Source organism: Equus przewalskii, chromosome 1, assembly GCF_037783145.1.
Source record: "Equus przewalskii isolate Varuska chromosome 1, EquPr2, whole genome shotgun sequence".
Lineage (NCBI taxonomy): Eukaryota > Metazoa > Chordata > Mammalia > Perissodactyla > Equidae > Equus > Equus przewalskii.
This window is the reverse complement of record NC_091831.1, coordinates 81156272-81172517: the sequence shown is the minus strand read 5'-3', so window position 1 is coordinate 81172517 and position 16246 is coordinate 81156272. Positions and strand designations below refer to the sequence as shown.

General features: G+C 36.9%; 1 protein-coding gene across 5 annotated transcripts in view; it reads right to left on the bottom strand.

The window, feature by feature from the left end:
* The window catches only part of PARG (poly(ADP-ribose) glycohydrolase), a 113396-nt gene that overhangs the window by 64611 nt on the left and 32539 nt on the right, over positions 1-16246 (bottom strand). For all 5 annotated transcript variants that reach the window (XR_011525167.1, XM_070569364.1, XM_070569374.1 and 2 more), the window contains one exon: positions 358-450. Coding sequence is in view for 4 of the 5 variants with exons in the window: in XM_070569364.1 (XP_070425465.1) it covers positions 358-450 (93 nt within the window). In the remaining variant the exon portion in view is untranslated. The remainder of the gene's footprint in view (positions 1-357; positions 451-16246) is intronic.

Below are 16246 nucleotides of genomic sequence, written 5' to 3'. Positions count from 1 at the left end.
GGAGTGGGCAGTATTAAGCCATTTTCAAGGTAAAATGTTCTAAATCCATTAGAATGTTTTGAAATAATGGCCACTTTTTTTTAAGTTAGAGATTGTTTAAACAAAAAAGAGAAAAAGAAATGTGAGCAAGCAAACATCAACAGTGTAAACTGAAGCTCAGAAATTGAATGCTGCATTTTTAATGTCCTTTTGCAGCCTTCTCTCCAGCCTCTAACCGTTTCTTTAGTATAGCAAAATCATCATACTCTGGCAAAAACTGTTTCCCTTCTCTCTCTTTGACCTTAGCCACTAGAGTTTAAAGGAAATTCAATTCTGAGTCTCAAGGAAGCTACTGAGGAAGAAGTTATTTCCACCAACCTGGGTGCAAATATTTGGCAGACACAGTGCAATTTTCACCATATCAGGCAAAATGGACTGATATAAATGTTGAGCTTCTGCTTCTTCAAGTACCTGAAAACCAATAAAATACGTTATTGGTGAATAATTACCAACGAACAAATGTTTGTTATGAAATTAAACTACATATCTGCTTTTCGTAGGATCCCATAATAAAGCACATTATCAGCATCATCAAACATGTACGAGCACATGAACAGGGTGCACTAAAGAACTTACAAACTCATTTCCAAATGTATGTAATTCACCTTAATGCCCTCTGAAAATGAATTAAGCATCCCAAATATGAAATATCTCTCACGTCAGCATTCACAACGAATAAAACACTTGCAAATGAAAAACAGTACATTCTGCCCTTGGTTACGTCAACCAAAAGCTGCCAGACCACCAAGGACTTCTGAGACGCCCTCAAGGACCCATCTAGCTTCAACAGTCTGAAACTTAAACAAATCACCATCAAAGCCACACTAATTATTTCAGACCATATTATGTGTGTCAAATCTAACCTACTGGGTACTAAGTCTGATGACCTTACACTTTTCCATTTCCAGGCACCCTTGGGAAGTTAAAACCACAATTCCCATATCATAATTTAAAGTACAACAAAGATGACATTCATGGTCCATTTTTGTCTTCTATAATTTCCCATCTCCACAAGGCTTTCAAAATTACTTTGGGCCTTTTAATCCAATTTCTCTCTAAACACCAGGGTTATTCCTTTAAAAGTATTGAAAATGAAAACACTCTAATTTAGAGATACTACATACACAGTCAGGATCAAAGTAAAGCATTTATCTATCTGAAATCACATTTGAACTAGAAGAGGTCTCTACAGAGAAAAGAAAACTGGGGCCAAGGAGGTTATCTGATCATCCTAGATTGAGAAGGTCAATTAGCAATTAAATCAGAACTAGAACCCAAGTGTTCTGGCCTCTACTAAACGGCTCTCCCCACTTTCCTTTGTGACCAATGTTTGGGATTGATGAGGATACAGACTCTTTACAAATATCTATAGACTTCCTTTGCTATCAGGAGCTAACCTGAAATAAAAGAACATTCATTTGTCTATCTGCAGCTGGATGGGGTATGTGTGTAAACAGAAAAATTAACAAAGATAATTTACATTCACTCTGATTTTCTTTTCCCTTCATTCCTGTGGGTCACTTGAGCATATTTTAAAATTTCATTTTTATTTATCTAGAGTGTTTTTGAGTACACCTCTTTGAATAGATTTTTTTTTACTGGCTGTTCTAGGCATTACATTATATATAACTTATCACTGTTTCCAGGGGTCAACTTTTTACCAGCTCCAGTAAAGTACAGAAACTTTACCTTTCTTTAAGTTCCTTTCCCCTCCTCTATTTATAATATAATTTTATTCAATATTTCCCTATATAGATTGAGAACCACATTTGACAGTATTGTAATTTTTTTAAAAAGTGAAAGAGAAAATGTCAAACATAATTTAGAATACTCAAGAAGAAAAATTATATTTTTACTCTTTCTCTTGTTCTTTATTCCTTCCTGATGTTCAACGATTCCATCTTCTATCGTTTCCTTTGTTTCAAGAAATTCCTTTAGGTTGGGTGGTTAAGTCAATTACTACTTAATAAACAAACCTGATTATAAATCAACATTGATTGTGCACCATTCCAATCTGGAATTGGTCTTTTCTGATCCTCTAAGCCATTGTTCTGGCACTTTCGGGAGAAAGAAGTAGTTCATCTATTAAGCAAGTAGGTAGCATATCTTCCCTCTGTACAATGGAACTATGAATTCAACGCATGTATCGTAGCCACTCTTTGCTTTGACATCCAGTGATTTGGACTCTGAAGAAATCCTTCATGGGATGTGTAAATCCTAATCCGGAGGGTAACACTAAGTGCTAGACCTTGTAGAATCTCACTCAGATATGGCCACACTCCTGTCTCTGAGGACTTCTGCCAACGGCATATGCACTTTATGTTCTGAGTAGGATCCAAGCTACTTCCCTAGCACCTTGGCATAATAACTAATAAAAAATTTTTTTAGTTTCTGGTAAAAAGTTATTTCCAAACTTACTTGACTTCCTTTGGACATTCTTTTGGGACAGGTCGACTAATGACAAATTCTCTTCCTTTCCTTCATCTGAGAATGCCATGGTTCCCTTTCATTCTTGAAGGATATTTTCACTGGATATGGAATTCTCAGTTGACAGTTCATTTCTTTTAGTCTTTCAAAAATATTGTGCCACAGATAATTCTAACATCTGTATCTCATGGCCAGCATCCGTTGATTGTCTTTTCTCATTTCAGTTGAGATTTTCTTGGTTCTTGGTGATGAATGATTTTTGATTGAATCTGGTTATTTGGGGTATTATAAGACTTTGGATCTTATTTAAATCTTGTTTTAGCAAGCCTTCTGTGACAGTGGAAGGGGACAGCCACCCCATTATTGCCAGTTAGGAGTGGAAACTCAGATTCTCTAGTCCACCTTTGTTGGCTCCCAGGGCAAAGAGTGGGAGAGGCATCTTGATACTGCTGGGTGGGTGTGAGAGTTCAGGCTGCCCACCAGGCCTCTGCTGATACCACCCTGGTGCAGTGTCTTCCTGAGGGCCCACAGACCCTAGCTGGTCAGTCTTCTCTCCACCTTTCAGAGTCTTCTTACGCTTATACAGTGTCCTGTATTTAGCAAAAGGGATAGGGAGAAGTGTCTATCCAAGCATTTTTAACCTTAAGACATTTAACCTTAAGTGTCTAAATAGGCTGACAGCTTCTTCTCCTTTGGGTACCTGTCCTTGTCTTTTAAAATTGACATATGAGTAGCTGCTGCCATGCTTTGCTGACTGTCACAAGCTTTAAAAGTTATTTATTTGATAAAATTTATTTATCTGATGAAACGTTACTACACTGGACTTCACAACTATCAGCATTTCAGACCTATGTCTAATGTTGCTTTGGAAACACAAATGAAAACATAAAAAAAGTGATCCAACTACTGTTTGAGATGGAATGCATAATTTAAAGAACTAGCCCTCTCTTATGCCCTCTCACATATTATTAGTATCTTTATGTAACCTTACTTTTTACAAATTTACTATTTATTAATCTCTAATTTATTAATCTCTACAATGCAAACCCAGATGTAAGTAGCAAACATTTTTAAATGTAAATCATTTCTTAACTTTAAGAGAGGGAAGAGCCTTAAATAATAAATAAGCATTTATTTATAATATATATATTATGTTATTATAATGATGATGATGATGATGATGATGAAGAATAAGCATTTACATGACGGTAAAAAAGAAAGTTTCATTAAATTCTCCCACAAGAAGAGCCCTACTGGATAGCCTGCATAATTACATGTAGCAAGTGTTTCTGTGCATATGTCTGTGCATGTGTGTAGATAATGACCTTTTATTCTAGTCCCAAAAATTCCTTATGTGTATATTTCACCCAGAATTGATACAATGAGTTTCAAAATTATAATGCTATTTTGCCCTTTTCCTCTCTTTAGACTACAGATCTGTTCATTCATTCAATTGGCCAGTAAACAAATATTTGAGTATCTATTATGTGCCAGACACTGTGCCAGGAATGAAGACAGAACCATAAACAATCACAGCCGTGATCACTGACCTCATGAATCTCACAGCAGAAAGCCCTGTGCTCTTTCTGTGACCCCCCCAATACATCAGCCCAACCTTGAAGGATAGTAATTACTGCAATCTCGTCAGTGACCATGGAGAAGCTATCTTTCTTTCTCCTATCAGCAGAGAGAAACATGGACAAACCACTAAAATCCAGTAACTAAATTTGTCAAATGTCAGAACGTTATAAATAATTTCAATATCTAGAAGCATACAAACAGAAGAGTTTACTTATTTCTTCTTTCTTAGAATACTTGATCAACTAAAACAATCTGTGACCTATGCTCTAATACTAAAGACATAATCATACATTACTAACTGCAGTACCTGACAGACGGAAAGTACTAAATATTTACTACTGAACTTTGAGTGAATAAGTGAAACCTATAGCTGGTAAAATCAGAAAACTAGTGTATTTTAATAAATGAGGACACTTCCATAGATCTGCTTCTTCAAACAGTTCATAGCAAACAGCTTTTTTTGGGCATATGTGAGGAAGATTGGCTCTGAGCTAACGTCTGTTGCCAATCTTCCTCTTTTTGCTTGAGGAAGATTGTCACTGAGCTAACATCTGTGCCAGTCTTCCTCTATTTTATGTGGGAAGCCACCACAGTGTGGTTTGACAAGCGGTGCTAGGTCCAAGCTCAGGATCCAAACCTCCGAACGCCAGGCCACCGAAGCAGAGCAAGTGAACTTAACGACTACGCCACTGGGCCAGCCTTGCAGACAGCTTTTAAATAGTGACCAATCACAAATCAACAAATACAATAAACACCTCAAGCCTCTACATTTTATCTATTGGTGTAAACCTAATTAGATACTGGTGAAATTTTGAAAAGTTACTAACACTCTTCTTTAATAGGAATTTTCAAAAAATTTTATATAAAAGATATAGAACATTAAATTTTATTAAACAATTTTCAGGAGCCAGCCCGGTGGTGCAGCAGTTAAGTGTGCACGTTCCACTTTGGCGGCCCGGGGTTAGCCGGTTCAGATTCTGGGTGCAGACATGGCACAGCTTGGCACGCCATGCTGTGGTAGGTGTCCCACATATAAAGTAGAGGAAGATGAGCACGATGTTAGCTCAGGACCAGACTTTCTCAGAGAAAAAGAGGAGGATTGGTAGCAGTTAGCTCAGGGCTAATCTTCCTCAAAAAACAAAAATTTTCAATATGAAAAGTATATCACCCCAAAATCTAAATAGGGAAGAGGAAAAAACTCATAATCCTATGATTCTGAAGTTAATATAACCATTTCAGTGTTTGTTACACTTAGGTGTTTGTTTTTCTTCTCACACAGAAAAAATCACTTGAAATCATGTTGCTCAAACAACTTTGTATATTTTTTTCATCTAATATGACAACAAAGAACTGGCCACTTTGCTATATAGTCTTCATAAACATCACAAGAACCAAAATGTTTTTTAACAAGTGATGCATTTTCACTGTAGAAAATTAACATAAACAAAATGAAAATAAATATCACCCATATACCCACTATCAAGATATCCTGCTAACATTTTGGGATATATCCTTCCAGGCTACTATCTATTAAAGTTTGCATCTTGTTTTCATTTACATAGTGGACAATTCCCCATGTAAATAAATAGAATCCTACATCACCATTTTTTAATTAAGGTTATGAAAGTTAACATCCTTGTGAAATTACAGTTGTACATCATTATGAGTCATGTTGTAGGTACACCACTTCACCCCTAGTGCCCTCCCCCCACCCCCCTTTCCCCTGGCAACCACCGATCAGTTCTCTTTGTCCATATGTTAACCACCACCTATGAGTGGAGTAATACAGAGTTCGTCTTTCTCTGTCTGGCTTATTTCACTCAACATAATACTCTCAAGGTATCCATGTTGTTGTGAATGGGACGACTTTGTCCTTTTTTATGGCTGAGTAGTATTCCATTGCATATATATACCACATCTTTTTTATCCAATCATCAGTTGCTGGGCACTTAGGTTGGTTCCATGACTTGGCTATTGTGAATAATGCTGCGATGAACATAGGGGTGCATGGAACTTTTGGAATTGCTGATTTCAGGTTCTTAGGCTAGATACCCAGTAGTGGGATGGCTGGGTCATAAGGTATTTCTATTCTTAACTTTTTGAGGAATCTCCATACTGTTTTCCATAGTGGTTGCACCAGTTTGCATTCCCACCAACAGTGTATGAGGGTTCCCCTTTCTCCACAGCCTCTCCAACATTTGTCACTCTTGGTTTTGGATATTTTTGCCATTCTAACAGGTGTAAGGTGATATCTTAGTGTAGTTTTGATTTGGATTTCCCTGCTGATTAGTGATGATGAGCATCTTTTCATGTGTCTATTGGCCATCCATATATCTTCTTTGGAGAAATGTCTGTTCATGTCCCCTGCTCATTTCGTAATTGGGTTGTTTGATTTTTTATTGTTGAGTTGTGTGAGTTCTTTGCTACATCACCATTTTTAATAGCTGGGTATTATTCTACCATTTGGAAGCACCAAAATTTATTTCCCCAATTTTCTAATGATAGATTTATAGGTGGTTGTCAATTTTCCACTATTATAATTACCATTGCAATGAATATCCTTGTACATGCATCTTTGTGCATCTGTTTGAATATCTCTACAAGCGAAAATGCTGTATCAAAAACCATAGGATTTTTTTTTAAGGCTTTTGCTGTATGCTGTCCAGTCACCTTCCAGAAAAGTTCTATCAGTGGATATTCTGGTGCTGTATAAGAAAGTATTCAACTCCATTCCTTACTAATACTGTGCATTCTCACATTCTTGTTATATTTGCAATTTGATAGGCTAAAATGACACTTCACTATTATTTTAATGTTTCTTTGATTACTAATGATGTTGAACTCTTTATTCCCACGTGTTCAAGCCCTTTTATTAAGAGCCTTTAACCCTTTTCTTCTATCAATTTTTAAGCAATACGTGAATGCATTCTTGCCTTAAAAATGTCAAATAATCCAGATGAAGTCAAAGCTCTCCTTGACTACAAATTCCCAGTTCCAAACAACTTCTCGGACATAAACAGATGCATGTCTCCTTCTCAGACTTCTTCCAAACATTTATATATACGTGCATGCAGAAACTTAGCTGTTTTGTTAATTTTTTAACTAAATGGTATACTATATTTTCCTGCAACTTGTTTTTTGCCTTAAGAGAAAGGCTTAGAAGTCTTTCCATGCAACAGAATGATGCTATACAGTATTCTGTAGGATGGATGTACAATAATTTTTTAACTATTCTCAATTGATGGTAAGCATTTTTCCTAACATGAAAAATTTCAAAAAATACTGCAAAGTGAAAATAACTATACAATGAACACCCAGATACTCACTACAACTAACATTTTACTACATGTACTTTTGTCACATATCTATCCATCCATCAATCCGCTTTCAGTGCATTTTGAAGTAAGTTGGGGGCAGAAGTACATTTCACTTCTGATCACTTTAACCTGCATATAAATATAGTTTAATATTTGTTTACAGGTGTTTTTCTTTTGAGGTAAAATTTACACTCAATGAAATAAACTAATCTTAGTGTATCATTCAATGAGATTTTACAAATGCATTCACCTGCATAACCCAAATCCCTATCAAGATAAAGGGTATTCCCATCACCCTAGAAAGTTCCTTCATGCCCCATCCCAGCCAACTCCTGCCCCTACACCTGAGAGACTACCATTGTTTCAAAATCTTTTCTACCACAGGTTAGCTTTGCCTCTTGTAAAACTTCATATATTGGAAATATATGATACACACTGTTTAGTGTTAGGATTTTCTTTCTTAGCACAATGTTTTTGAGATGCATCTATGTTGTGTGTATCAGTGATCTTGTTCCCTTTTATTATTTTGTTTTATTGTATGAATATACCACAATTTGTTTATTCATTCTTCTGCTGATAGACAACTGGGCTATTTCCAGGTTTTGGCTATTATAAGTAAAGTTGTCATAAACATTCTTCTTCAAACACAGGACTTTTTGTGTACACATATTTTCACTTTTCTTGGGTAGGTACAGAAAGCAATGGAATTAACGGGTCATATGGTAGGCACGTGCTTAGTTTACTAAAGAACTGCTAGACCTTTTTCCAATGTGGTGGTACCATATTACACTTCCCACAACAAAGTATGAGAGTTCTAGTGGCTCCACATCTCTACCTACATTCAGGTGTCCTAGTTTTAGCCTTTCTAGTGCCTGCATACTAATATCTCATTCTAGTTTTAATTGGTGTATCCCCAATGACAAATGATACTGAGCACTTTTTAATACACTAATTGGCCATTTGTATACCTTTCTTTGTGATATGTCTTTTAAACTTTTTTTGCTCATTTTAAAATGAAGTTGCTTGTCTTTTTATTTTGAATTGAGTTCTTGACATATTCTGAATACAAGTCCTTTATCAGATAAATGTTTTGCAAATACAGTCATATGGCTGCATAATGGCAGTTCAGTCAACAACGGACCACACAGATGGACTGTACACAATGATGGTGGTCCCATAAGATTAGTACCATATAGCCTAGGTGTGTAGTAGGCTGTACCCTCTAGGTTTGCGTAAGTACACGCTACGATGTTCGCACAACAACGAAATCTCCTAACGAAGCCCTTCTCAGAACATCTCTCCATCGTTAAGTGACACATGACTGTATTTTCTCCGTCTTTAGCTTGTCTATTTATTTTCTTAATGTCTCTTGATGACAAATTATTTTATCTATTATTTTATTGTATATGTATTATGTATAATTCTTTTATGCATTTTATGTATTATGTAATTATTATTTTTTTCTTTTATGGTTAATGCTTTCTGTGTCCTAAGAAATCTTTCCCTACCCCTAAGTCACAAAGATGCTTTCTTCCAGAAGCTTTATGGTTTTGGCTCTTGCATTTAGTTATCTTCTATGTATGTGTGCAAAGAGTTGATGTTCATTTTTCCCCCCATAAGGATATCCAGTTTTTCCAGCACGATTTGTTGAAAAGATGTCTCTTTCCCCATTGGATTGCTTTGGCACCTTTGTTGAAAATCAAATGACTGTAGAATCATAGGCCTACTTCTGGGTTTTCCATTGATCAATTTGGTTCTTACACCAGCATCACACTCTATGAGTTTCCCTGGGCTGCCAAAACAAAGTACCACAAACTGGGTGGCTTAAAATAACAAAAATTTATTCTCTCACAGTTCCTTAGACTAGAAATCCCAAATCAAGGTGCTTCCAGGATCATGCTCCCTCTGAAGGTTCTAGGGAAGCATACTTCCTTGCCTCTTCCTAGCTCCTGGTGGCTACTGTCAATCTTTGGGGTCCCTTGACTTTTACACGCTCTCAACGAATAGTAGCTACTATTATATTGATGATACGTATTTTACCCTCTTGCTTATTTAACATTTTACTACAGTTAAACCACTAATTATGCATCAAGACTTAGTTCACATCTCCTTGTGAAGTCTTCCTTGACTTTGCTAATTGTTCCTTCCTCTGTGACTCTATAGTCACATGCACATACCTGTATTACAGCACTTATTATGGTTTATTGTAATTATTTATTTACATGTTTTTCTCCTCTCCTTCTCTAATCTGTGAAACACTGCAAAAGCAGGGACGGATTTTATACATCTTATATTTCAGTACCAAGCATAGATTTAGTACTCTTTATTATTTGCTGAATAGAGTTGACAAAAATAAAAAACATTACATTTTATCCTGAAAGTATCCCTGGAAAATAGGAAGCATAAGGATATCTGGAGACAGCTCAAAGAAGGTGAAGCGAGTTCCCACATTCAAACTTCGTGGCACACATGAGGACTAGATGCCAGGGCTTTCCTTCCCAGGTTCACAAGGAAAGGCATTTTAGAGAATGGAGCACAGGCCAAGAAACTGCAAGACTACAGTTAGAGAGCCAGATCTGCATTACTCTCTGTATTAACATGGAAAAATCCCTGAATACTTTATTTCCTCATCCATAATAAGGATAATTCTAACTCTGTTTAACTTACAGTTATGAAACCTCAGCTATAACAGTATTTAATGAATTCTAAAGCCCCCACATACAAATGCAAACTATTAGTGTCTAATGGCCAGTAATTCACCAACTTTCTGGAGCCGCCTCCTTCTTTCATCACCCCCACATCAATTAACTGCCAAGTCCTACTGATTCATCCAGCAGGACCTCACATATTCATTACCTCCTCTTCATCACCACTAAGCTCCCCTGACTCAGCCCCTCATCCAGCCTCATCAAGATCACCACAATGAGCTACCTGCTGCCCTGCTGCCAGCCCACCTTCCATTTCTGCCCAAGTACATCCTGGGGCGTCCCTGTTCCACTTGAAACCTTTCAATGGCTTTTTGTTGCCTTTTCAATACAGTACCAACTCCTTGAACTAACAATCAACCTATGTGGCTCTAGATGCTTGTCTAGTCTTATTTAGTGTGCACACACGAACACACACACACTTTCTCTTGTGCATTTCACATAACAGGTAATTCAGCAATTTACTCTTCTCTAGAACTCCCCTATGCTTCCAGATACAATTTGCACTACCCTAAGAACATCTTCCTACTCAACTCTACAACTTGCCTAACGTGTTAATGTCTTGCTTAAACAACACGCTGCTTCAAAGTCTATCCAAATGGACTCACCAGCTAGAAGGTAATTCTCCCTCTTGTAGTTTAACTGTACTTTTTTTTCACAAGACCCTTAAGGCTTCCTGTTTTATGTTGTGATTATTTATGGACATGCCTTCTAGTGCTTAGTAGAAGTTCCTTTAAGACAAGATTTATATTGATTCACTATGTCTAGAATATTAATATTCGTATATGACATTCTCAATAAAAATATTTGTTAAAATAAATGATACTTTCTATTACACTTAGGTAATTTTACAAAGCTCATCCTCTTCCTCCTCTCCACTGCTTATCAGAATCTCCACTGCTTAGGACAAATACTAGAGGTTTGTCGCTTTTTTTTTAAAAGAAAAGTAAATTAAACTGCATATGGACTGAGCTTTCTATAATATACCTAAAACTTATGGGGGCTACCTCTAGAGCGTCCCAAGTCTGAGAGACAGGTTCACATTTCAAAAATTACACAGAAACAACATATGTTGGAATTATTAAGATCTTTCAGACCAACCTATTCTTCAGGCATGTTTTTAGACTACAAAAGTTAAACATTAGAGAAAAAAAAACAGTTACAGCACTAAATTATGTAAGGATAAAAAATCAACTGGAGAAGGTGAATGTTTCTAACATTTATTTGTGTGCGACTCAGGCTGACGCTTTGAAGAGAAGAATGTGACAGCCTACAAGAAAACAAACTCACTCATTCCTCTTAATTTCTGAAAGCTCATGCAAGTCTGACACGCCAACCACAGAGTGATCTCTCATGTGTATCACCCATGACAATTATGGCTTCAATAAAAATGTTCTCCAAATTTTAATAAATTCCCATTTGTTTTCAAGAAATAGCCAGTCTAATATTTTCATATTTAAGAAGGCAGATTTCACAAATTAGCCAGCTAATTTGTGAACCTAAATAAGACGGTCCAAAAATTTTATCTTATGGCATCAAAAGAGGTACAAAATGAATGTGGCAGCAGAGGGCAAGGTGATATGAAATGCTGAGTGCTCATAGGGGTCAGCAGTGGTGACGCAGGAAAAATGGCTGTGCCGAGAAGCCACCCTGCCTTTCTGCCATCTTTCAATTTGGTTTGGTTTCCCTCTTCAAAGAGCTGTTAAGAATTTCTCTATGAATTTTCAAAGTACTATGACTCAAATCTGGGAAGCACTGATAAAAATCACAGCTCTTTATAAGCATTTGAAATGATTTGTTTTAAGGATAATACAAAAGAGACTCTAAAGTATTTGTCCTGTAACTTACACTGGAAATAATCTGTATCTATCATTATATTAATTTGACAGTTGTTTAATATGAGATAAATCAGACTGCTATAGACACTTCCTTTTCCTCCCCATCACTGGCTGCCAGCAGAAGGAGAAAAAAAGGAGAAAGAGTGCTAAGCATTGGAATCTCCTTTTATTCTTACTCTCCAAACCCACAGCCAACCTCTTACTAGCCAGTCCAGGGAATAGAAGGAGGAACGAAGCTTCAAGAACGCTCCTGCCTGCCCTCACCGTAACTCCACCACCAGTCTCCCCCATGGCTGTTCTGTTTCTCATGACACAACTCTGCACTAGTTTCTCACTTTGGAAAACAAGCCAACAGTGGCTTAAAATTCACAGGCTTTTGTAGATGGGTGTGGAATTTCACTATTATGTTCTCCAAAATCCAAATAATTAACAACTAATCTGGGAACACAACCAATTTAGGAAGAATGCCTTCATCCAGTTCTTGAAACAAAATACGCTTCTTATCGAAAATGGCTACACTATTTCCTACACAAATTTCATTAGATTAAATACAAAGAAGAGAATTCTGTACGTTTATGAAACATGAAGGAAGCTCTTTTCAAGAGTATTTACTGATAATCACTATCTTTTTTCATGTTAATAATAAAAAGCTGAGTATCCTCACCTTAGAAAGGACAAAACATAATAACAACCTCATCATACTCTGTCTCCAAAGAAGAATTTTCTTCTCAGTCCTGTTATGGTAAATGATTGTTCTTTAGGGAATAACCCCACACTACCACAAGGTGTTCTGAGAGGTCCTTCTCATCTCTCACTTCTATTACTGCGTGACTACATGGCCATATCCATCAATCACTTTCGCAAGCACCAGCAAACCACAACGCTATTACATACAGGCCAACAGATATTTTCAACACCGTATAGTCACACTATTATCCATCTTTTATAGACAAGCAATCAAACTCAACATGACAAGATTTCAGAGAAATAGTTAACGGTAATGTAAGTTTCCTAGTCAGAAAAGCAAAAAGGACTGACTTTGTCCAAGAAATATAAGTGAGCAATAATTCCAATCTTTTACCATAGTTTACACTTTTAAATTTAATAAGAATATTTTTTGAACTATAAGATATCCTTTAAAACTACTTATTTTTACTTTTAATTATCAAGATAGTTCAATGATAGCTTCTCACACTCCCATCACTTGAAAAATAATTTGCCATACATACCAAATAATGTGCATACTTATATACTATAGTGCTTAATAATTTAATTCTTAAATTATCCAGTATGAATTAATAATCAATATTATAGTTCAAACTTCACTCATCAATAAGGGTGAAACAAACACAGTTTTCCCCAAAAGGTTTGAGGGCACCCTCTGGTGGCAGATTTGTTGGAGAAAAAATAATAATGCAAGTGCATTGGTAGTTAAAACAAATGCTGTTACAATGAAAATATCTTTTTCAAAAATTGACCAAGTTTTACTCAATAACCCAATTACTTCAGGTAATATACAATCTAGAAAAAATTCTAAATGTGATCAAAGAATGTTGACAAATCTCTGAAGTTCCCTGTGAGATCTGACCAGCAGTAGCTTCTAGGTAGCCAGACTAGCAAGATGTCAGATGCAGAGAGAACGTTAGAGACGACCTGGACCAGTGTGGAGCAGAACTCTGTGCAGTCATGAAAACGTTCTATATCTGTGCTGTCCAAGATGGTAGCCACCAGCCACACCTGTTGACTGAGCATTTGAAATGTGGCTAGTGTGACCCAACAGCTGAATTTTAAATTTTATTTCACTTTAATTAATTTAATTTAAATAGCCATCTATGGCTAGTAGCTACTGTTGGGACAACAGAAATCTAGTCCTACTTGCTACTCCACTCCAATGAAATAGTCCCCAGAGCAATCCAAGGAAGGTTCAGAGGTTCCTAGACATATGTACAGCTGAATGGTACAAATACACACGACTAAATCTGTACCTCTTTGTTTGGGGATTTTTAAATGCACCTAATTTTATTCAGTTGCATCGGGCTACTTTTGGTAACTGCAATTCATTTTAAAATACAGATTAGCTTGAAAATGCTCAAATATCCTTTAGAAATAATTTTGGCTTTATAGCCTACATAAAACTGAAGACATGTGACAACTGATATAGCATTTACCTACATCAAATAAAACAGATTAAGAGCTCAGGCTCAATCTTCTGAGGCATTCATTCTTTTCTTACATGTAGTGAATAAAAAGGTAAGTGGGACCCTGAACTGTGGACTAGCTGAGCTCAAAAATCCAAGAAAGACAACAGCCCCATAGGTCCAGCCTCTACTTTACACTTAACTTTAGCAGTATGTTGCTGTTTAGTTCAAGCATATATTCAGTGCCCACTTTGCCCAGGACACCATATTGAGTACTGTGAGGAGTAAACACAAAGGTAAAAATGCAAGGTCTCTGTCCTCTAGAAACTTACTATTTTTTAGGGTAAAAATATCATATAAACAGCCATAAGGGTTACGTGTACTGGCCTCATCTTTTCTCTCTACCAACTGCCAATCTCAAATGGTTAACTATCACTTTACTTCACACAAATAGTTCCTAAATCTTTCAGTAAGAGACTATGGCTTTAGACTTACACTTCTGTTTGTTGATCTACTCTCCTTGAATAATCTTGAAGTTAGTTCAAGAAACATTTACTGAGCACCAGCCACAAGCCAGAAAACATTAAGATGCCCTGAAGTAGTTCAGCCTCGTGAAGGATGTAGACATTCCATACACAAGTGATGCATTATTTGGCAAGTTCATGGAGGTATGCAGAGGTACTACTGCGAGCACAGAGAGAAGCTTTGATTAGAGGCTGAGAGGACAGAAAAGAGCTCCTGGAGAGGATAAAGACTGAGCTGAGTCTAGAAGGATAAATTAAGAGCAAGCAAGAGCATGACAGAGAACAATAAGCAATTCAGAGTCATTAGAATACCAGGTTTGGAGCAGGAAAGTGGCAAGAAATGATGCTGGAAAGGTGGGGAGAAGCAAGGCCATGGAATACATAAATTTCACCCAGAGCTGAAAATAGATGAGGTGCCACAGAAGGTTTTAAGAAACACGCTTCAGATAGCTCTCTAAGTGTGAGCAGCACGAAAGATGGATTTGAAGGGAGCAACATTGTACACAGAGGTCAGCTGGATGACTCTGGCAATATAGCATCTGAGTCATGATGACGGCATGGATCAGACAAGTGTGATAGAAACAGTGGTGAGACTCAACAAGTGTTCAGGAAGTAAAATCATTGTGTCTTAATAAAAGAAGCCAACAGAGAGAGCTGAAGATAAGATATGAGTGTGCCCAGTATTAAATGGTATTTAAAGCTTGGCACTATGCGAAGTGATAGGGACATAACAAGGTACAAATCACAGCCTCCTTCAAGGAAGAGTATAGGAGATGGACAAGTAAAAGTCAAGTGACAGCTACACTAAACACTAACAGGCAAGCCAGCATTAACCAGGCTTGGGGGAAGAAGGATGAGGCCAGAAAAGATACAATGACATATGTACCCTAAAGGATAATTCTGTTTTGGACATGCTGAGTTTAAGGAATGGATTAAGACTAGCTTTTCCTTTGAGATAACAAGAAAGAGATGAAGAATACTGAAAACCTAAAATGAAGGAACTCAAAGAATTTACCTTTTAGATGGTCTCAAATCTCTCAATGAGGTGTGAAGTAAGAGCAGTGCATAGGAGAGTGTGGGTGAGGACTAGAAAATAATGAAAAAGTTCAGAACCACAGAGTAAGGAGGAAATATATAAAAGACGGCAAAAAGAACCAAAGGCCAAGTTAAGATTCAATAACACGAACTCTCAGTGAGGCCTATCAGTAAGATTTATGTTTTACTTCCTGCCTTCCTCCCTCCCTCCCTTCCTTTTTTTCAGTATCATCCTCAACTTAAGAGCAAAGGAAGCACATAGCTGGATGCTATCAGAGCTGAAAACTAGCTGACAAGAAACGTCACGAAGGATCTAGATGAAAAAGTAGACTATAGGTACCAGGCTGGACAGGAAGAGATAGGAAGGCAGGAATACATTACAACAGATTACAACTGTTTTGCAAGGTGTGTTCCATGGAATACTAGCTACCAGGGAAATCATAAGCTGTTACACAGAAAGCGGTTCTGTTTATAAGTAAGTTTGGAAAAATGTCTAGTTAACCAAAACTAAGCAGGGTTCTTTACTGTAAGACTTCTCAGAACCATTCCCAGTAGGAGGATATAATATGCAGCATACTAATTTGACCATTCAATCTTTTATTTACAAAGTATTTGAGAAAAACAACCTGGGAAACAGGGGCC